Below are 22,673 nucleotides of genomic sequence, written 5' to 3' on the forward strand. Positions count from 1 at the left end.
AATTATTAAAGGTCTCCACGATACTCTAAAATTGAAATTTAAAAAATAGGCCATAAAAAAATTAACTAAAATCATCTACCTGTAGTACGAGAATGTACAGCTCTTTGGAAAATAACTACTTCAAAAACCACTGTTTACCCTCTGCTGACTGGCATTTTTAAGAAATTCAATTCACCATAGCAACCTGTCTTAACACCAGCAGATAAGTACAGGCTATATTTAGATATGATTGCTTTCCAGACGGCAATCCTGCCTTTCCTTCATATTTAATGTTATGATCCTAGGGACCAAAATATCATTCAATCAGACTGTAGTGTGAAGACAAGTATACTCAAGGGGATGAGTCTGTGTTTCAGAACTATGATGAGAACAGCTTCTAAAGGTGCTATGATTTGTAAAGAAGCATATATATGTAAATAAAATTTTTACATCTAAAAAATTTACAACTAGATGCAATACTATTTTGCCGAATTTTATCTTTGTTCTTAAACATTAAATGCTGTCATCAAACGCTAATGATTTGTACTATCAAAATACATTTCAGCTAGAAGGGTTTTGCTATTATTTAATTAGTATGCGACACTTCCAATTTGGAAACTTCTAATTAATCAAGAAAAAAAATTTTACCCAAAAGCAATCCTTTACAGATTATGTATAACAAGAGCAGTAGCAATACAAGACAAGTAATACGATACACTACTGCTGCTGCTGCTGCTAAGTCGCTTCAGTCGTGTCTGACTCTGTGCAACCCCACAGACAGCAGCCCACCAGGCTCCCTCTTTCCTGGGATTCTCCAGGCAAGAACACTGGAGTGGGTTGCCATTTCCCTCTCCAATGCTACACTACATGAAAGATGAATTGATGAAAATGCTATTGTTACAAAATTACGCTGGATGTATTTGTACTTTATAATCTTTGTAACGATAGTGAAAAGAATTTCTGTTTCACTAATAAGCAACACAGTTTACTTTACAAGGTACCAAGTATCATAATCATAGTAATAATCACAGAGAGTGCCTTTTATTTTTCTTTACTCTGTAGATTATCTGCATCAAAATTATTTAAAGACAAAAGAAGTGAAGTTCAATTAAAAATACTAAGAACATATCTCTCACACCCATTAAGACAGCTACTATATTAAAAAATAAAAAAAAATTAAAACCAACAGAAAAGTGTATATTGATGAAGAATTGGAGAAACTGGAACACATATGCACTGCTGGAGGAAATATAAGTTGTTGCAGTCACTATAGAAAACACTATAGCAGTTCTTCAAAACCTTAAAAACAGAATTACTATATGATATAGCAATTTCACTTCTGGGTATATATCCAAAAGAATTGAAATCAGTGGCTCAAGGAAATATTTGCATATTCATGTTCAGAGCAGCATTATTCACAACAGTTAAGAGGTAGAAGTAACTCAGTGCTCATCAATATATGAATAAGTAAACAAACTGTGATATATATTTATACATAATGGTATATTATTCAACCTTAAAAAGGAAAGAGATTCTGACACATGAAAGAACTCACTTGAGACAACTGTGCTAACTAAAAGACAAAAAGTCACAAAAAGACAAATATTGTATGATGCCACTTACAAGAGTTCTATGGTATTCCAAAACTATTGAAACAAAAAGAACTGTGGTTGCCAGAGGCTGGGGAGAGAGGAAAATAGGGAGTTAATGTTTTACGTGTTTTTGTTATAGTTCTCCAAGATGAAAAACTCTAGGAGAGCTTGCAATGGTGTGTATATCCTTAACATGACTGAACTGTATACCTAAAATTGGCTAAGACAGTAAATTTCATGTGATGTTTATTTTACAATTTTAAAAAATACCAAGAATACTGACAAGAAGTATTCCTCATCCATAATACAATTTATCCAGAATTTATAATTAAGATCTCTCCTATTTCACTTAAAAATCACAAGAGGTTGTAACTCAGGAAAATCTTTTCAAAATCTTGACATCACTGGGACAACTGAAAACATATTCTGAGCAACAGAAAGAAAAATAACAAAGACTGGCATAATTGTCATGTTTTGTAAAATTCTTTCCCTATTTGCTGTATGAAAAAAAATACTAATATCCTACATTATGAATTATATTTCTAATATTTGGAGATGGCCAATTCTTCTTTGAACTAAACAGTTCTTCCTCTAACTGATTTACACATCACATATATACAACAGATGTAAATTTTTAAGAGTTTTTGCAAATTAAACAAGATATATCCATCTACAACCAACCACACACACACACACAATTAGCATCAACACAATGAATAGTAAAATTAAGTGTTCAATTTCTATTAGTCTTTTTCATTCTTATATTTTCTCTCGATTATTAAACAGCTTTTAATAATTTCTATAAATGTATGAGTTCAAATAATTATCTCTGCTAAATGGTTTATAAGTAAGCAAAAAAAACCTTAAAGCATAAATATGATAGTATGTTTTATGTTTTATCTTTCATCTTCACCAAACAATGGGAACTTGAAAGCATTTTTGAGAATTGTAACTATAGAGAACACAACTGATATAACTTAAAAGTATGTTATATAAAGTATCTCTTTACCATATAGTAGTCAGCTCTCCTACATAGATAACAAAAAAGTATAAATGAATTTGTATGATTTAAATAGCACATAACCCTCCACTTAGAGAGAATAAAAATTAATTGTATCATACTAAGAATAATTCCTTTTATGTATGAAAATTATGAATCATATTAGATATGTTTCTAATGTGGTGATATGTGTGGGTATGCTAAGTTGCTTCAGTCATGTCCAACTCTTTGTGATCCTATGGACTGTATCCCAGATGTGTTTCTAATAGGGTGATGACATCAAGCTAAATTTGACATTTTTCCGTGTGCCACTGAAGACCACGACTAAAACAAGAAGTCTTATAAAACAATTCTGACAAACTATGCATACAACAGAGGAAATCATTTTAAAAATACTTATAATCATAAATAGAAGATATATTATTAAAACGTATTAATAAAAATATTGTTTATTTCAAAATTTAATATGCATATAAATTAATAATTCAAATATACATTTTTGCACATATTTACATATGGAGCATTCATTTAATATACATATCATTCTATTAATATTTTTTATTTAGAACATGTATTGAAATAACATAAAATTTTAGCAACCCTTACACTTGTCAGGAAAGAAAGTGAAGTCTCTCAGTCATGTCCGACTCTTTGTGACCCCATGGATTGTAGCCTAACAGAATACTCATTAAATGCCAGTGATTTTTTGAGAAAGTTCTTTCAGAAAAGTTATTTTTCACATATTTCCTACTTAATGTTACAACCAAAGCAATTCACATAAAACCATACAGTAGTGCACACGAATTAAAGAACAAAGTAATGAATTATGTCAAGAGTTTGGGAGTCTAGGCCAGAAAAAGAGGTAGCTGGCTTAAAAAAAATCCTTACCCAAGAGATACAAAATATTGCTACAGAATAGTAACTCAGAATAAAATATTTCCCATTATAACAACCCCCAAAATAATTCTTTTCCACACCAGGCATTACTTTCTCTAAAGAATTTTACCAAGAAATATATCTAAAAAATGAATTAATCATTAATAGTACATTTTGACAATTCTTATTAAGAAAAAAGTTCTTTCCCAATCCAAGTGTTGAGGGCAAAGACAAATTCTTGCTCACTGAATTCTTACATTCAACACTAATGCCAAGAGACTAATGCCAACTTAAGGGAATGATGTTAAGCTAAGATATCTGACTACTTTAAAACACAGGCTAAGAATTATTTTGTCCACTCAATGTAATAGTGATCTGAGATAAATTTCTCTTAGAATACTAAGATTAAAATCATATTTTAGTGATAGATTACCTGCTGAATACTAGTCTACATTCTAAGAAGTACCAAAGTATTTCAAAATACTATAACTCATTACTATAATCCATTATTCAAATGTAATTCTCCACAGCTTTTATATCATTCAAGTCCATATAAGCACATTTTTCCCACAAAGACTGCATTAAAAAGATACATAATTCCATTGCACCAAAAATACACCTAATAAATAATACAATAATGGAATAATTTATTTTATTCATTCAAGTGGATGAAATCTTTCAGTGATATTATAAAGTTTCTTTCCATATATTCATGAACATGTTATTCAATATTCATTCACTAGGAATATTTATATCCACATAGAATAATTCTATTCTTCATTAAATACTTATTAGAATTGAATGGACAACTGGTCAATCTTCATTTCAATAAACACCATGTCGAAAGAGTACTGACAATTCTTTTAAATGAAGAAAAGAGAGATATTTTAAAAAGAAAAAAATTTAGAAAGTTGGGATTGAAAACTCATTCCTGAACTCATTATAACAATGAGTTCATTATAATAACTTCAATATTCAATCATTTTCACCATTCTGTCTTGTAACTACATTTTTTAAAATGACTTGGACCATCACTAAAGGAATCAATAACCTTCGGGTTCAACACACTCTTGTGTTTTATTCCTCACATTTTAAATAAATTACTAGTAAAACTTGTATGAATATAGATTACACATAATGTGGAAGACCAATTTTTTGTTGTGATATATTTTACTGAATGCATTAAATATCATTAAGGAAAGCATCTGTCAGCACTTGATTTTCTTTCCCTGCTGCCTATGGCTTAACTAGCATTGATTATTTTTTTAATAAAAGAGGAACTTTTATTAAAGCATACATGCTACAGAAGATAGCATGTATGAATTGCAGTTTAACATGTAAGTGCAAAAAAGTTGATTCATGAAATAGAAACAGAAAGTGACATTATACTCTGATATGAAATATGTTCTGATAAAGAACACAATTGACTTATGATTAAGAACGTTAAAAACTGAAACCTGCTGAACTCAAAAATCTTGTGCTACATACAACTTTCAAATGTAAAACATCAGAAATATATTCAGTATACTCAAGTATATTGTTATTATAAATAACTATTTTACATTTTTAATTATACTTGCAAATTATTATTGCAAGCTATTCAAAAATAAAACTGATGTAAACAAATTCAATTTTGCCTCCCCAAGCAACTAAACTACTAATCATCTGCCTAGTATCTACTGCCACATTGGTAAGATATCATCAAACATTAGTAGATACTCTTTGAAAGTCAATCATTAATCTCATTATCTCTTCTTCTAAAATCTCTTCTACATCTATACAGAAAGTGTTTAACTTCACTTCTGTTGAAACTGTTCTATGTGCTTCATTACATGTAACATAAATTGTTAGAAAAGAAGAAATCACTCAACCTAAAATTAGTGCTCAGTTACAACTCCTCTGAGAAAAGTCACACCAAGTTTTAATTTACACTTAATACTGAAAACCAAATACTCACAAAGAAGGATCTTGTACGAGATCTTTGAGATTTATCCCACTGCGATCTTCTGCAAGATTTCTGAAGCAACTATCACTCACTAAACAAGAAAAGGAGAAAGGAAAATTAACTTTTGTTTCCATTTCAGTTAATTTACTACTATCCAAAAGGAATTTTGAAATTAAAATTGGTTATCGGGATAGGTCTTTTCTAAACATGAAGAATGATTAACTTGGGGGCCTGGTAGATTAAGCAGCAAATATTAATATTCAATAAAAAAGCCAATAATCTAAGCACACAGACTTTATATAAATACAATATATAAAAGAGTGAACATATGGTTCTAAATTTTATTCTTACTTTTACAAAATTAATTTACCAGTCTAGTAGCAAGTCACTGCTTTCACAACAACTAGAGAAAAAAATGATAAACTATGCCCCAACATCTTTAAAGGGAACAGAGAATTTTGGATTAAAAAAAAAAAAAAGTAAACTAGGAGAAAAGTGAAATCTGTTTTTGGGTAAGCTGTGCCCCCTGACTGTTTCATTTCTGAAAGGACTTGTCATTTAAACATAAGAATTAGAGAGAGGGACACTACTAAGAAAAAAGAGAAACAAGTATAGTTTTTGATAGCTCATGGGAATCCCATGGGACCCACACATTCTGGGAGATTTGCTGAAGGCTAGGATTGCGTAAGAGGATTTGGGGAAAGGAGAAGGGAACAGGACATAGGGCAAATGATGTTCTCTGTAGTATAGTGGTGGTTAAGAGTTAACATCACTCTGCAACAAACTGTGCCTACCATGTCCCGTGTACAATTTCTATCGATCTCCCCTCAATATATTTGCTATCAATCAAAAGCATCCGACCTTGAGAGGGAAGATAAGTGCAAGGGTGAAGAAGCCACATGGCAGAGTAAAATCTCCAACAATTTCACAGCACATTAGTACAAAGCCACAGCAGAGAGAAATGACTGCAACATAGTATGTCTGGCCCTTAAGACATTTAAAACCAGAGACAGACTGAATATATCTAAAGCTGTCACTCAAACCACCTAGTTCAACTTGTAGTTGAGAGGGTTAACACTTAATCATTTCTTTCTAAAATAACATTGAGAGAAAGTAATATTTACATCACTTTCTATGATCATATAATAAACAGTATTTGATACAAAATACTGTAAAGGGCACAATATGTGATCAATAGCCACTTGAAAAAATAATGTATATGTCAACCCACAGATGATACAGAATTCGAAGACAAGGACTTGAAGAAAAATCTAAAGAAAACCGTTAAGTTAAAAAAATAGAAAAATGTTCACAGTAGATGAAAACAGGAACATTTCAACAGAGAATTAAAATCTATGCAAAAGAATCTAACAGTAATTTTAGAACTGAGAAATACACTATCTGAAATTAAGAAATCTGTGGCTGGATTTTATAGCCAACTCAACACAGCAAAACAGAGGATTAGTGAACTTGAAGAGATCAGCAGAAAACATCCAAACTGAAGCAAAAAGAGAAAAAAAATAAATATGAGACATGCTGGAATCAAACAGCCAATGAGACTATAGCTGAAAAGAGAATGAGGAAGATGCAGTATTTTCAGAAAAAAGTTAAGAACATTCCAGAACTGATATTATACATTACTCAATGACCCAGGGAATATAGGCAAGGCTATACAGGAAAATGTGAAAGAAAATCACACTTAGCAGTCAAACTGCTGAAAATCAAAGATAACAACAAAATCTTAAAAACAGCAAGGACACATCACCTTCTAAGGAAGAACAATAAAACTTACAGCTGAGTATCAAACATAAACTATGGAACAGAGAAGACAATAGAACAATATAGGTAAAATGCTGGGGGGAAAATCTAGAATGAACGTCTATGCCTTGATTAAACATTCATCCTAAAATTAAAGATGAACTAAAACTCTACTCATATTTTGGGATAAATATTAAGTGATTATTTCCTATATTATACTAACATGTTATATGCTATATATATATGTTAAATGCTATATATATAACATATGCTAACATATGTTAGCATAAATATTAAGCAACTATTTCCTATTTTAATTTAACAGTTTCATTATGTATCTCAGCCAATTCAAATCTTAAGGAGCAAGAAGAATATAACACCTGCCTTGCTCCTTTCAAAGATTCATTACCTATTATTTTATTTGGATTTTATATTCCCTTTTCTTACGGCTCAAAGTTATAAGCTCTCTAAATCTAAATCTGACTCTGATACAAATGATAAATGCATAAAATCATGCATTTAAAGGATGCCTCTGAAGTTGAAATCAAGTTTGTATTCTTTTTATTAAATGCAAAAAGATAATCCTCACCTTTTTTCACAATGAGATAAGCAATTTTGATCAATATATAATTTTCTTTCCATATTTGACAGACACTGATATCAACCTGTTGATTTGAGACAAATTCTGTTTTTAATTTTACCACTAATACTCATTATTACATTATTTCCTAATTAGACCCAAGTAGAAAAAAATAAAATGTTGCCACACGATAAGAAAAGTTGGTTTCCAGTTGAGCTGAACTTGAAGCAATAATATATTACATCAAAACACTTGTTCTCATAAAGTTTCTTGCCCAATTTGGAAAATATGAGAGCTTAGTTACAAACTTCAAGAACCTGAAAGTTTTGAAGGCTTAATTAAAACAGAATAAACCTTCGTTCCTACAAAGGCTTGTTAGACAGCTATTGAAAAGAGTTTTGCTAAAGGAGGTAAATATTTTCTAAAGTTCATATCACATCCAAATTTTAAGTTAAAAACAGAAGAAAGAATCTAAATATCAATACTTTTTCAACAAATATTCCAAACCTTTACCCACCTAATATATGTAGTAAGTTTAAGATATGTTTCAACAATGCAATAAATTTTGGTTCTGAATTATAAATAAGAACATGGTACATTTTCAGAAACTAGTGAATGTACTTCTTTCATAAATACATTATACGCAAATCAACCAGTTTGGTCATCACATTTTTCTGTTGCTTTTTGCCCCAGTATATGCCAACCAAAAAAATTATGCTTTTTGTAACAATGATTAATAAACACCACAAAATTAAGAGCTGGGTCTTGGGAACACACATATTTTTCAAGAAAATGTCACTTTCTATAATCACAGTGTGAAAGTTTAGTGGAAAAATGTCAGTATGATGTAATTTTAAAATATGTCAAGAAATATGAACACTTAATTTGTTTTATTTTGAAAATATATCATATAGTTTAATTAATAACTGGTAAGAAAAATTAACTTCATAATTCTTAGTTTCATTTTAATATAAATCTCTAATGTACACTTTTTGTTATTTAGATGAATATCATATAACACAAAATTAACAATTTTGAAGTGGACAATTCTGGGACATTTAGTTTATTTACAATGTTGTGCATCTCCACCTGTATTTCCAAAACATTTTCATTATCCCAAGAGAAAACCTGGTACACATTAAACAGCAAGTTCCCATTCTTCCTGTCCCTTCCCCCAATCACTAGCAACCACCGATCCGTTTTTTGGTCTCTATGAATTTAATTATCATACATATTTCATACAAAAGACAAAGTATATGCCTTTTTGTGTCTGGATTCATTCACTGAGCATAATGTTTCCAAGGTTCAACCACGTACAGAGAAAAATCATTCCTCTTTACGTTTAATAATACTCCACTGTATGTATATACCACTTTTGTTTATCCATTAATCCTTTGTTGGCCATTTGAGCTGCTTCCACCTTTTGGTTATTGTGAATAGGCTAAATGAGCACGCATGTACAAACATTTCTTTGACTGCCTGTTTTCAATTCTTTGCAGTATATGCCCAAAAATGGAATTGTGGGATTATATGGACATTTCATGTTTAATTTTTTGCAAAATTGTTTTCCATAGCAGTTGCACTATTTTACATTCCACCAGCAATGTACAAGCATTCCTTTCACCCACAATCACAGACATTATTGTCTGACTTTTTAAATTAGTGGGTTCAGTTCAGGCGCTCAGTCGTGTCTGACTCTTTGTGACCCCACGAATCACAGCACGCCAGGCCTCCCTGTCCATCACCATCTCCCGGAGTTCACTCAAACTCATTCGCAGTAATGCTTCCTAAGGCCCACTCGACTTCACATTCCAGGATGTCTGTCTCTACGTGAGTTATCATACCATCATGATTATCTGGGTCATGAAGATCTTTTTCACATAGTTCTGTGTATTCTTGCCTCCTCTTCTTAATATCTTCTGCTTCTGTTAGGTCCACACCATTTCTATCCTTTATTGTGTCCATCTTTGCATGAAAAGTTCCCTTGGTATCTCATTCTCTTGAAGAGACCTCCAGTCTTTCCCATTTTATTGTTTTCCTCTATTTCTTTGCACTGATCATTGAGGAAGGCTTTTTACCTCTCCTACTACTCTTTGGAACGCTGCATTCAAATCGGTATATCTTTCCTTTTCTCTTTTGCCTTTCCCTTCTCTTCTTTCCTCAGCTATTTTTAAGGCCTCCACAGACAACCATTTTGCCATTTTGCATTTCTTTTTCTTGTGAATGGTCTTGTTTCCTGCCTCCTGTACAATGTCACTCACCTCTGTGGGTAGTTCTTCAGGTACTCTATCAGATCTAATCCCTTGAATCTATTTGTCATTTCCACTGTATAATCATAAGGCATTTAATTTAGGTCATACCTGAATGGTCTGTATAATCATAAGGGATTTGATTTAGGTCATACCTGAATGGTCTAGCGGTTTTCCCTACTTTCTTCAATTTAAGTCTGAATTTGGTAATAAGGAGTTCATGATCTGAGCCACAGTCAGCTCCTGGTCTTGTTTTTGTTGACTGTATAGGCCTTCTCCATCTTTGGCTGCAGAGAATATAATCAATCTGATTTTGGAGTTGACCATCTGGTGATGTCCATGTGTAGATCTTCTCTTGTGTTGTTGCAAGAGGGTGTTTGCTATGACCAGTGCATTTTCTTGGCAAAACTCTATTAGTCTTTGCCCTGCTTCATTCTGTATTCCGAGGTCAAATTTGCCTGTTACTCCAGGTGTTTCTTGACTTCCTACTTTTGCATTACAGACCCCTACAATGAAAAGGACATCTTTTTTGGGTGTTAGTTCTAAAAGGTCTTGTAGGTCTTCAATCAACCGTTCAACTTCAGCTTCTTCAGCGTTACTGGTTGGGGCATAGACTTGGATTACTGTGATACTGAATGGTTTGCCTTGGAAACAAACAGAGATCATTCTGTCATTTTTGAGATTGCATCCAAGTACTGTATTTTGGACTCTTCTGTTGACCATCATGGCTACTCCATTTCTTCTGAGGGATTCCTGCCCGCAGTAGTAGATATAATGGTCATCTGAGTTAAATTCACCCATTCCAGTCCATTTTAGTTCGCTGATTCCTAGAATGTCGACGTTCACTCTTGCCATCTCCTGTTTGACCACTTTCAATTTGCCTTGATTCATAGACCTGACATTCCAGGTTCCTATGTAATATTGCTCTTTACAGCATCGGACCTTGCTTCTATCACCAGTCACATCCACAGCTGTGTATTGTTTTTGCTTTGGCTCCATCGCTTCATTCTTTCTGGAGTTATTTCTCCACTGACCTCCAGTAGCATATTGGGCACCTACTGACCTGGGGAGTTCCTCTTTCAGTATCCTATCATTTTGCCTTTTCATACTGTTCATGGGGTTCTCAAGGCAAGAATACTGAGGTGGTTTGCCATTCCCATCTCCAGTGGACCACATTCTGTCAGAAATAGATTTAAGGGCCTAGATCTGATAGATAGAGTGCCTAATGAACTATGGAATGAGGTTCATGACATTGTACAGGAGACAGGGATCAAGACCATCCCCAAGGAAAAGAAATGCAAAAATGCAAAATGGCTGCCTGGGGAAGCGTTACAAATAGCTGCGAAAAGAAGAGAAGCGAAAAGCCAAGGAGAAAAGGAAAGATATAAGCATCTGAATGCAGAGTTCCAAAGATTAGCAATAAGAGATAAGAAAGCCTTCTTCAGCGATCAGTGCAAAGAAATAGAGGAAAACAATAGAATGGGAAAGACTAGAGATCTCTTCAAAAAAATTAGAGATATCAAAGGAACATTTCATGTAAAGATGGGCTCGATAAAGGACAGAAATGGTACGGACCTAACAAAAGCAGAAGATATTAAGAAGAGGTGGCAAGAATACACGGAAGAACTGTACAAAAAGGATCTTCATGACCCAGATAATCACGATGGTGTGATCACGCATCTAGAGCCAGACATCCTGGAATGTGAAGTCAAGTGGGCCTTAGAAAACATCACTACAAACAAAGTTAGTGGAAGTGATGGAATTCCAGTTGAGCTATTTCAAATCCTGAAAGATGATGCTGTGAAAGTGGTACACTCAATATGCCAGCAAATTTGGAAAACTCAGCAGTGGCCACAGGACTGGAAAAGGTCACGTGTCATTCCAATCCCAAAGAAAGGCAATGCCAAAGAATGCTCAAACTACTGCACAATTGCACTCATCTCACACGTGAATAAAGTAATGCTCAAAATTCTCCAAGCAAGTCTTCAGCAATACGTGAACTGTGAACTTCCTGATGTTCAAGCTTGTTTTAGAAAAGGCAGAGGAACCAGAGATCAAATTGCCAACATCCACTGGATCATGGAAAAAGCAAGAGAAGTCCAGAAAAAACATCTATTTCTGCTTTATTGACTAGGCCAAAGCCTTTGACCATGTGGATCACAATCAATTGTGGAAAATTCTGAAAGAGATGGGAATACCAGACCACCTAACCTGCCTCTTGAGAAATCTGTATGCAGGCCAGGAAGCAACAGTTAGAACTGGACATGGAACGACAGACTGGTTCCAAATAGGAAGAGGAGTACATCAAGGCTGCATATTGTCACCCTGCTTATTTAACTTATATGCAGAGTACATCATGAGAAATGCTGGACTGGAAGAAACATAAGCTGGAATCTAGATGGCCGGGAGTAATATCAATAACCTCAGATATGCAGATGACACCACCCTTATGGCAGAAAGTGAAGAAGAGCTAGAAAGCCTCTAGATGAAAGTAAAAGAGGAGACAGAAAAGTTGGCTTAAAGCTCAACATTCAGAAAACTAAGATCATGGCATCCAGTCCCATCACTCCATGGGAAATAGATGGAGAAACAGTGGAAACAGTGTCAGACTTTATTTTTTGGGGCTCCAAAATCATTGCAGATGTTGACTGCAGCCATGAAATTAAAAGACACTTACTCCTTGGAAGAAAAGTTATGACAAACCTAGATAGCATATTAAAAACCAGAGACATTACTTTGTCAGCAAAGGTCCATCTAGTCAAGGCTATGGTTTTTCCAGTAGTCATGTATGGATGTGAGAGTTGGACTGTGAAGAGGGCTGAGCGCCAAAGAATTGATGCTTTTGAACTGTGGTGTTGGAGAAGACTCTTGAGAGTCCCTTGGACTGCAAGGAGATTCAACCAGTCCATTCTGAAGGAGATCAATCCTGAGATTTCTTTGGAAGAAATAATGCTAAAGCTGAAACTCCAGTACTTTGGCCACCTCATGCGAAGAGTTGACTCATTGGAAAAGACTTTGATGCTGGGAGGGATTGGGGGCAGGAGAAGAAGGGGACGACCGACGATGAGATGGCTGGATGGCATCACTGACTCGATGGACGTGAGTCTGAGTGAACTCCAGGAGTTGGTGATGGACAGGGAGGCCTGGCGTGTTGCGATTCATGGGGTCGCAAAGAGTCGGACACAACTGAGCGACTGAACTGAACTGAACTGAATGGTCTAGTGGTTTTCCCTACTTTCTTCAATTTAAGTCTGAATTTGGAAATAAGGAATTCAGGATCTGAGCCACAGTCAGCTCCTGGTCTTGTTTTGCTGACTATATAGAGCGTCAACATCTTTGGCTGCATAGAATATAATCAATCTGATTTTGGTATTGACCATCTGGTGATGTCCATGTATAGAGTCTTCTCCTGTGATGTCAGAAGAGGGTGTTTGCTATGACCAGTTTGTTCTCTTGGCAAAACTCTATTGACCTTTGCCCTGCTTCATTCTGTACTCCAAGGCCAAATTTGCCTGTTACTCCAAGTATTTCTTGACATCCTACTTTTGCATTCCAGTCCCCTATAATGAAAAGGTCATCTTTTTTGGGTGTTAGCTCTAGAAGGTCTTGTAGGTCTTCAAAGAACTCTTCAACTTTAGGTCTTTTAGCATTACTGGTTGGGGCATAGGGGTGGATTACTGTGATACTGAATGGTTTGGCTTTGAAACAGAGAGATCATTCTGTCGTTTTGAGACTGCATCCAAGTACTGCATTTTGGACTCTTTTGTTGACTATGACTCCATTTCTTCTAAGGGATTCTTGCCCACAGTAGTAGATATATATCTGAGTTAAATTTACCCATTCCAGTCCATTTTAGTTCACTGATTCCTAAAATGTCGATGTTCACACTTGCCCTCTCCTGTTTGACCATGTCCAATTTGCCTTGATTTCATGGATCTAACATTCCAGGTTCCTATGCAATATCATCCCAATATTTGCAACATATGTTTTCTGAGTTCAAGCTACAGATTGAGTAGCATTTTTTGGATCTGACTCAAGTGGAAGGGAAATTTTTTCGTGTTTCAAAATTGACTTAATAACCATCCAACTAAGGAGCTTCCACCTTAGCTTCAACTATACATCAGACTTTACTTTCATCACCAGTCACATCCACAACTGGGTGCTGTTTTGGCTCCATCTCTTCATTCTTTCTGGAGTTATTTCTCCACTGATCTCCAGTAGCATATCAGGCACCTGCCGATCTCGGAAGTTCATCTTTCAGTGTCCTATCTTTTTGCCTTTTCATGTGTTCATGGGGTTCTCAAGGCAAGAATACTGAAGTGGTTTACAATTCCCTTCTCCAGTGGACCACGTTTTGTCAGCACTCTCCATCATGAGCCATCTGTCTTTGGTGGCCCTACATGGCATGGCTCATGGTTTCACTGAGTTAGACAAGGCTGTGGTCCATGTGATCAGATTGATTAGTTTTCTGTGATTGTGGTTTTCAGTCTGTCTTCCTTCTGATGGAGAAAGATAAGAGGCTTATGGAAGCTTCCATAATAATGCTAATGCTGATATTCAAAAGTTAAACTATGACAGTCATTTCATAACTACCAATGTTGCTTTAATCTTAAGTAATTCCAAGTTGTTGCGCATTGCTATCAAAAAGTAACATATCCCATTGTTACAAAAGTTTAAAAAAAGATGCAAAATCTGCTTTCCCAATATTTGCAACATATGTTTTCTGAGTTCAAGCTACAGATTGAGTAGCATTTTTTTGGATCTGACTCAAGTGGAAGAGAAATTTTTTCGTGTTTCAAAATTCACTTAATAACCATTCAACTAAGGAGCTTCCACCTTATCTTCAACTATACATTATTATCCAAACTACCACACACTAAACAGAGCTAATCAATGCAATTCCTAGCACATGCAGTAGTATAAGCTATGTCCATGGCTATGCACAGAACACAAATTATAGAACTGATTTATGCTCTCCTCTGTTTTTCTTATATCTCTGACTAAAGCCCATTCAGTACAGTTCAGTTCAGTTGCTCAGTCATGTCCGACTCTTTGCAACCCCATGAATCGCAGCACGCCAGGCCTCCCTGTCCATCACCAACTCCCAGAGTTCACTCAAACTCACATCCATCGAGTCAATGATGCCATCCAGCCATCTCATCCTCTGTCATCCCCTTCTCCTCATGCCCTCAATCCCTCCCAGCATCAGAGTCTTTTCCAATGAGTCAACTTTTCACATGAGGTGGCCAAAGTACTGGAATTTCAGCTTCAACATCAGTCCTTCCAAAGAACACCCAGGGCTGATCTCCTTTAGAATGGAACAGTTGGATCTCCTTGTAGGCCAAGGGACTCTCAAGAGTCTTCTCCAACACCACAGTTCAAAAGCATCAATTCTTTGGCGCTCAGCCCTCTTCACAGTCCAATTCTCATATCCATACATGACTACTGGAAAAACCATAGCCTTGACTAGACGGACCTTTGCTGGCAAAGTAATGTCTCTGCTTTTTAATATGCTATATAGGTTGGTCATAACTTTCCTTCCAAGGAAACTCAAATTATGAGAAAAACTTCCAAATAACTTCATTCATCCTCATATATGTTCATCTACCAATCCCTGGTAATGAGAGATCACTGAGGACTCAGTGGGGGGCCAGAAATACCACGCTCACCCAGCAGTGCCTCAGAGCCCTATCTATAGAGTATCAGAGGAGGTAAAATGGAGAACCTGACTTCTGCCCCTGCACTTTGCTCAGTTGCTTCAGTCATGTCCAACTTCTATCCCAGTCTGGCAGAAAGAAGAAATGTTTATCGCCCTTTACCTGCCTGGGTAGTATCTGAATAAGCCAGCTAAAACAGAAGATTTAAATGAGACCTCAGTTCATAGTGTAATACCCCAAAAGTCCAGGTTTCAACAAAAAGTTAGCTGTCACTATGGATCACTGGAATAGAATAGAGAGCCTAGAAATAAACCCTCACAACTATTGTCAATTAATCTCTGACAAAGGAGGCAAGAATATACAATGGAGAAAAGACAGTCTCCACAGCAGTTGATGTTGGAAAAGCTGAACAGCCTCATGTAAATCAATAAGGTTGCAATATTCCCTCACACTATACACAACAATAAAGTCAAAATACCTTTAAGACTTAAATATAAAATATGACACCATAAAACTCCTAAAAGAGAACATAGGCAAAACATTCTTAGACATAAATCATACAAATGTTTTCTAGGTCAGTCTCCCAAGGAAACAGAAATAAAAGCAAAAATAAACAAATGGGACCTAATCAAATTAATATCCTTTTGCACAGCAAAGGAAATCATAAACAAATGAAAAGACAACCTATGAAATATTTTAAAACAATGTGGCCAACAAGGGCTTAATTTCCAAAATATACAATATGAACAGCTCATGTAGTTCAGTTCAGTCACTCAGTCGTGTCCCACTCTTTGCGACCCCATGAACCGCAGCACTCCAGGCCTCACTGTCCATCACCAACTCCCGGAGTCCACCCAAATCCATGTCCATCGAGTCGGTGATGCCATCCAGCCATCTCATCCTCTGTCATCCCCTTCTCCTCTTGCCCTCAATCTTTCCTAGCATCAGGATCTTTTCACATGAGTCAGTTCTTCACATCAGGTGGCCAAAGTACTGGAGTTTCAGCTTCAACATTAGTCTTTCCAATGAACACCTAGGACTGATCTCCTTTAGGATGGACTGGTTGGATCTCCTTGCAGTCCAAGGGACTCTCAAGAGTCTTCTCCAACACCACAGTTCAAAAGCATCAATTCTTCAGTGCTCAGCTTTCTTTACAGTCCAAATCTCACATCCATACATGACCACTGGAAAAACCACAGCCTTGACTAGATAGATCTTAGTTGGTAAAGTAATGTCTCTGCTTTTGAATATGCTATCTAGGTTGGTCATAACTTTCCTTGTAAGGAGTAGGCGTCTTTTAATTTAATGGCTGCAGTCACCATCTGCAGTGATTTTGGAGCCCAGAAAAATAAAGTCAGCCACTGTTTGCACTGTTTCCCCATCTATTTCCCATGAAGTGATGCGACTGGATGCCATCATCTTCATTTTCTGAATGTTGAGCTTTAAGCCAACTTTTTCAAGCTCCTCTTTCACTTTCATCAAGAGAGTCTTTAGTTCTTCTTCACTTTCTGCCATAAGGGTGACGTCATCTGCATATCTGAGGTTATCGATATTTGTCCTGGCAATTTTGATTCCAGTTTGTGCTTCTTCCAGCCCAGTGTTTCTCATGATGTACCCTGCATATAAGTTAAATAAGCTCATATAGCTCAGTATTTAAAAAACAAACAACCCAACCAAAAAATGGACCAAAGACCCAAACAGGTATTTCTCTAAAAAAGACATAAGATGTCCAACAGGCACATGAAAAGATGTTCAATATTACTAATTATTAGAGAGATGCAAATGCAAAACTACAATGATACATCATCTCACTCTGGTCAGAATGGCCATTGTTAAAAAGTCTACATTTAAGAAATACTGGAGTGGGTGTGAGGAAGCCCTCCTGCAGAGTTGCCAGAGTTGCTGTATAATCCAGGAATCCCACTTCTGAGCATATATTTGGACGAAACTCTAATCTGAAAAGATACATGGAAACCAGTGTTCACAGAAGCACTATTTACCATAACCAAGACATGGAAGCAACCTAAATGTCCACCAACAAATGAATCATAAGGAAGGTGTCATTCATACACACAAACACATACCACACCACACGTGTGCATACAACAGAACGCTAATCAGTCATTAAAAAGAATGTAAATAATGCCATCTGCAGCAACATAGATGGACCTAGAGATTATCATATTAAGCGAGGCGAATCAAAGAAAAATAGCATATATCACTTATATGTGGACTCTAAAAATGAACTTATTTACAAAACAGAAAGACTCATAAAAAACAAACATCGTTACTAAAGTGGTGAAAGTGAAAGTGAAGCTGCTCAGTCGTGTCCGACTCTTTGCGACCCCATGGACTGTAGACTACCAGGCTTCTCTGTCCATGGAATTTTCCAGGCAAGAATACTGGAATGGGTTACCATTTCCTTCTCCAGGAGATCTTCCCAACACAGGAATTGAACCCGGGTCTCCTGCATTATATAGTACACGGAACCATATTCAATCCACTGTAATCAATCATAACCGAAAAGAATATGAAGTGTGTGTGTGTGTATATATATATATATCTGAATCACTTTGCTGTACACCAGAAACTAACACAGTACATCAACTATACTTCAAGGAAAAGAAAAAAAAAAAAAAAAAACAGATAAAAAGTCAATTGTCATTAAAAAAAGAAACAAGAAGGGCTAAAACTGAATGAAGAAAGACAACTGATAGATGCCAACACCAAAGTGGAAAAAATGTTTAATCAGAGAAAAATAGACCAACAAATAAATAAATAAACAAACAAACAAAGCCTCAAGGCCCCATAGGACAATAACAAAAGATGTAACTTTCCTATCATTTGAGTCTTAAAGCAGAGGAGAAAATGTGCAGGGCTGAAAAGGTATTTGAAGAAATAATGGCTTGAAAACTTCCCAAATTTGGCAAAAGACAGAAATATACAGATGCAAAATGCTGAGCAAACTTCAAACAGGATAAATAATAAAATGTATACAAAGGCAATCATAGCCAAACTTCTGAAAACCAGAGACAAGGAAAACACCATGAAAACAATGAGAGAGAAACTACACCTTACCAACAGCAGAAAAACAATTCAAATGGCAGCATCAGAAATGAGGGAGGCCAGGAGGAAGAACTTTTCCAAATGCTCAAATAAAAGAACTATGAACTTGCATCCTATATCCAGTGAAAATATCCTTTAGAGGTGGAGAAGCAATTATAACATTTTCAAATGAAGTAAAATCAAGAAAATTTGTGAGCAGCACATTTACCCTAAAGAGCTAGATCCGAGAAAAGATAAATTAACAAACCTCTTATTAGAATGACAAAGAAAAAAAAATAGAAGACACAAATTACCAATATCAGGAATAAAACAGGAGATGTCTGACTATAGACTTCATAGAAATCAAAATAATAATAAAGGAATCCTCCAAACAACTTTAAAGACGTTAAATTTAGCAACACAAAGAAAATACACCAATTTCTCAAAAAGCACAGACTACTACAACTCACTCAATATCATATAAATAACTTGAATAATTCTACAACTATTAATAAAATTTAACTTACAATTTAAAATCTCCCCAAACAAGAACCTCTAGTCTGGGAAGACTTCAGTGGAAAATTTGCCAAATATCTATAGAACAATTAATACCAATTCTATATCATCTCTTTCAGAAAACAAGTAGAGGGAAAACGTCCAAATTGATTTTATAAAGACACTATTATCTGATGTAGAAACCAAAGATCAAAAAAAAAAAAAACCCCACAAAAAACAATAAAAATGCTACAAATGTATCCTATGTGAATATAGACTCAAAAGATCCCTAACCAAATGTTAGCACACAGCATTCAGCAATATACACAAATTACATACCATGATCAAATGGGATTTATTCCAAGGATGCAAGACTGTTTCAAAATTTGAAAAATAATGTAATTCCATATAGTAACAGGTTAATGTACAATCACATAATCACTGAATTGAGGCAGAAAAAGCATTTTACAACATTTAGCATCTCTCTGTGATTAAAGAAAAACAATAGGAATAAAGGGAAATTCATCAACTTGATAAACAGCATTTATAAAAATCTTCAGCTAACACCATTCTCCACAGCAAAAAGATGGAATGCTTTTCTCTAAAGTTCAGGAAAAAAATGAAGATGTCTGCTTTTATCAGGCGCAATGAATGAAGCAATGGAAGATTTAGCCAGTGCAAGAGGCAATAATAAGAAACAAAAGCCATATAGATTAGAAAGAGAGAAGTAATCTATCCTATCCCTAATTACAGATAACATTATCTGTATGCTTGGGGCTGGTGCATGGGGATGACCCAGAGAGATGCTGTGGGGAGGGAGGTGGGAGGGGGGTTCATGTTTGGGAACGCATGTAAGAATTAAAGATTTTAAAATTTAAAAAATAAAAAGAATTAAAAAATAAATTAATAAACAAACAAACAAACAAAAACATTATCATCAACAAAGAAAATCTACCAAGAACTCCTAAAACTAAAAAGTGAGTTCATCAAGATCAACATATAAAAACCAACTGGATTTCTACGTACTAGCTGTGAAAACATTATCTTGAAGTTACAATATAATACCATTTACAACTGTTCAAAAGAAAATGAAATACTAATAAGTACATCTAACCAATCTTATATAGGACTTGTATACTGAAAATTGAAGGAAAGTTATGACCAACGTAGATAGCATATTCAAAAGCAGAGACATTACTTTGCCAGCTAAGGTCCGTCTAGTCAAGGCTATGGTTTTTCCCGTGGTCATGTATGGATGTGAGAGTTGGACTGAGAAGAAGGCTGAGCGCCGAAGAAATGATGCTTTTGAATTGTGGTGTTGGAGAAGACTCTTGAGAGTCCCTTGGACTGCAAGGAGATCCAACCAGTCCATCCTAAAGGAGATCAGTCCTGGGTGTTCTTTGAAAGACTCAATGGACATGAGTCTGAGTGAACTCCAGGAGTTGGTGATGGACAGGGAGGCCTGGCGTGCTGTATTTCATGAGGTCGCAAAGAGTCGGACATGACTCAGCGACTGAACTGAACTAAACTGATGCATAAAACGGAAAATTATTCAGCCTTAAAAAAGAAATGAAATTCTAATGCAAGCAACAAGACAGATAAACCTTGAGATACTAGGCTGCTACTGCTGCTAAGTCACTTCAGTCGTGTCCAACTCTGTGCGACCTCATAGAGGGCAGCCCACTGGGCTCCCCCGTCCCTGGGATTCTCCAGGCAAGAATACTGGAGTGGGTTGCCATTTCCTTCTCCAATGCATGAAAGTGAAAAGTCAAAGTGAAGTCGCTCAGTCGTGTCCAACCCTCAGCGACCCCATGGACTACAGCCTACCAGGCTCCTCCGTCCATGGGATTTTCCAGGCAGGAGTACTGGAGTGGGTGCCATTGCCTTCTCCTAGATACTAGGCTAAATGAAACAAATCAGTCACGAAAGGAAATACTGTATGATTCCACTTATATGAGATTCCTAGAGTACAGAAATAGTATAAAAGCATAGAAACAGAAAGTAGAACCATGTTTTCCAGAGGATAAGGGTAGGAGAATATGGGGAATTGTTGCTTAATGGGTACAGAGATTTAGTTTTGCAAAATGAAAAGTTCCTAAGATAGTTTGCACAGCAATATGAATATATACTTAAAAATGGTTAAGATGTGAATTTTCTGTTGTGTACTTTACCACAATTAAAAATCTTAAAGTGAATTGTATAAAGTTTTTAAAAAATATAAACTGGATTATGCCAGCCTTCCAAATCCTCCCAGCATACTTTAAATAAAATTAAATTTTTAAGAAAAAGACTTAAAACTGTACAATAAATGTATATGTCTTTCTTTCAGTTATATATGCTCCTTCGTTTGTATTAAGGATCTTTTAGTTTTTACAGGAAACCAAGAAACCAAGTATCAACAGGGGCTTCCCAACTCTTTTATGAACCCATGGACTGTAGCCTGCCTGGCTCCTTTGTCCATGGGATTCTCCAAGCAAGAATACTGGAGTGGGTTGCCATGCTCTTCTCCAGGGGATCTTGACCCAGGGATTGAACCAGCATCTCTTAAGTTTCCTGCATGGGCAGGCAGAATTTTTACCAGCTGAGCCACCAGGGAAACCCAAACAACAAAACTCCACTGCACTCAAAAGTAGTTTCAAAACTTAGCTTTCCACATCATCAAATACTTGAAAGCCTATATTAAATCTAAAATGATGTTCAAAGTCAAACTTAGTCTCTGAATAATCTTTGCCCCATAAGCAAGTTCTAGCAGCACCTTTGACATTTTACAGTTTAATAATATGGTAGCAATACACTTTTAAAATTCCAAAGGATAAAAATTACTTAAAGTAAGTCATACCACTTTAATTTTTAATGTAACCTAAGAAAATAGCTATTGTAGATACCTTTCAAAACGACTTGTGCCAAAAACAGATTATCAAACACACACACACACACGTATCACTTAAGGAATAAAGAAAATAATATGATCCATTCCATCTACTCATTTCCTCATCATTATAACCAATGCATTCTTTCAGTCCTTATCATCCCTAATCCCTTAATAAACCCCAACATTTAATCTTTTTTTCTAAGAGGCCATAACTTCACTATCAGACAGAGGATGAGAAGGTTAGATACCGTCACCAACTCAATGGACATGAGTTTGAGCAAATCCCCGGAGATAGTGGAGGACAAGGGAGCCTGGAGTGCTGCAGTTCATGGGGGTCACAGAGAGTTGGACATGACTTAGCGACTAAGCAACAACAAACTTAACCACCAACAGACTCAGAGTTATACTTTTTTTTAAAATATAAATTTATTTATTTTAATTGGAGGCTAATTACTTTACAATATTGTATTGGTTTTGCCATTAATCAACATGAATCCGCCACGGGTGTACATGTGTTCCCCATCCTGAACCCCTATACTTTTAAATACAAATAGGATAAGCACTGCTTACTTTAAACATAAAATCTCCTCAACTGACAAACATTGATTTTAGATAAAATACAATC

At 35.6% G+C, this 22,673-nt stretch overlaps 1 protein-coding gene across 4 annotated transcripts in view; it reads right to left on the reverse strand.

Moving 5' to 3' along the window:
* The window catches only part of GPHN (gephyrin), a 551,792-nt gene that overhangs the window by 411,414 nt on the left and 117,705 nt on the right, over window positions 1–22,673 (reverse strand). For all 4 annotated transcript variants that reach the window (XM_018054058.1, XM_018054057.1, XM_018054056.1 and 1 more), the window contains exon 2: window positions 5,405–5,483. In XM_018054058.1, coding sequence (XP_017909547.1) covers window positions 5,405–5,483 — 79 coding nt within the window. The remainder of the gene's footprint in view (window positions 1–5,404; window positions 5,484–22,673) is intronic.

Source organism: Capra hircus, chromosome 10 (genome assembly GCF_001704415.2).
Source record: "Capra hircus breed San Clemente chromosome 10, ASM170441v1, whole genome shotgun sequence".
NCBI classification, from domain to species: Eukaryota; Metazoa; Chordata; class Mammalia; order Artiodactyla; family Bovidae; genus Capra; species Capra hircus.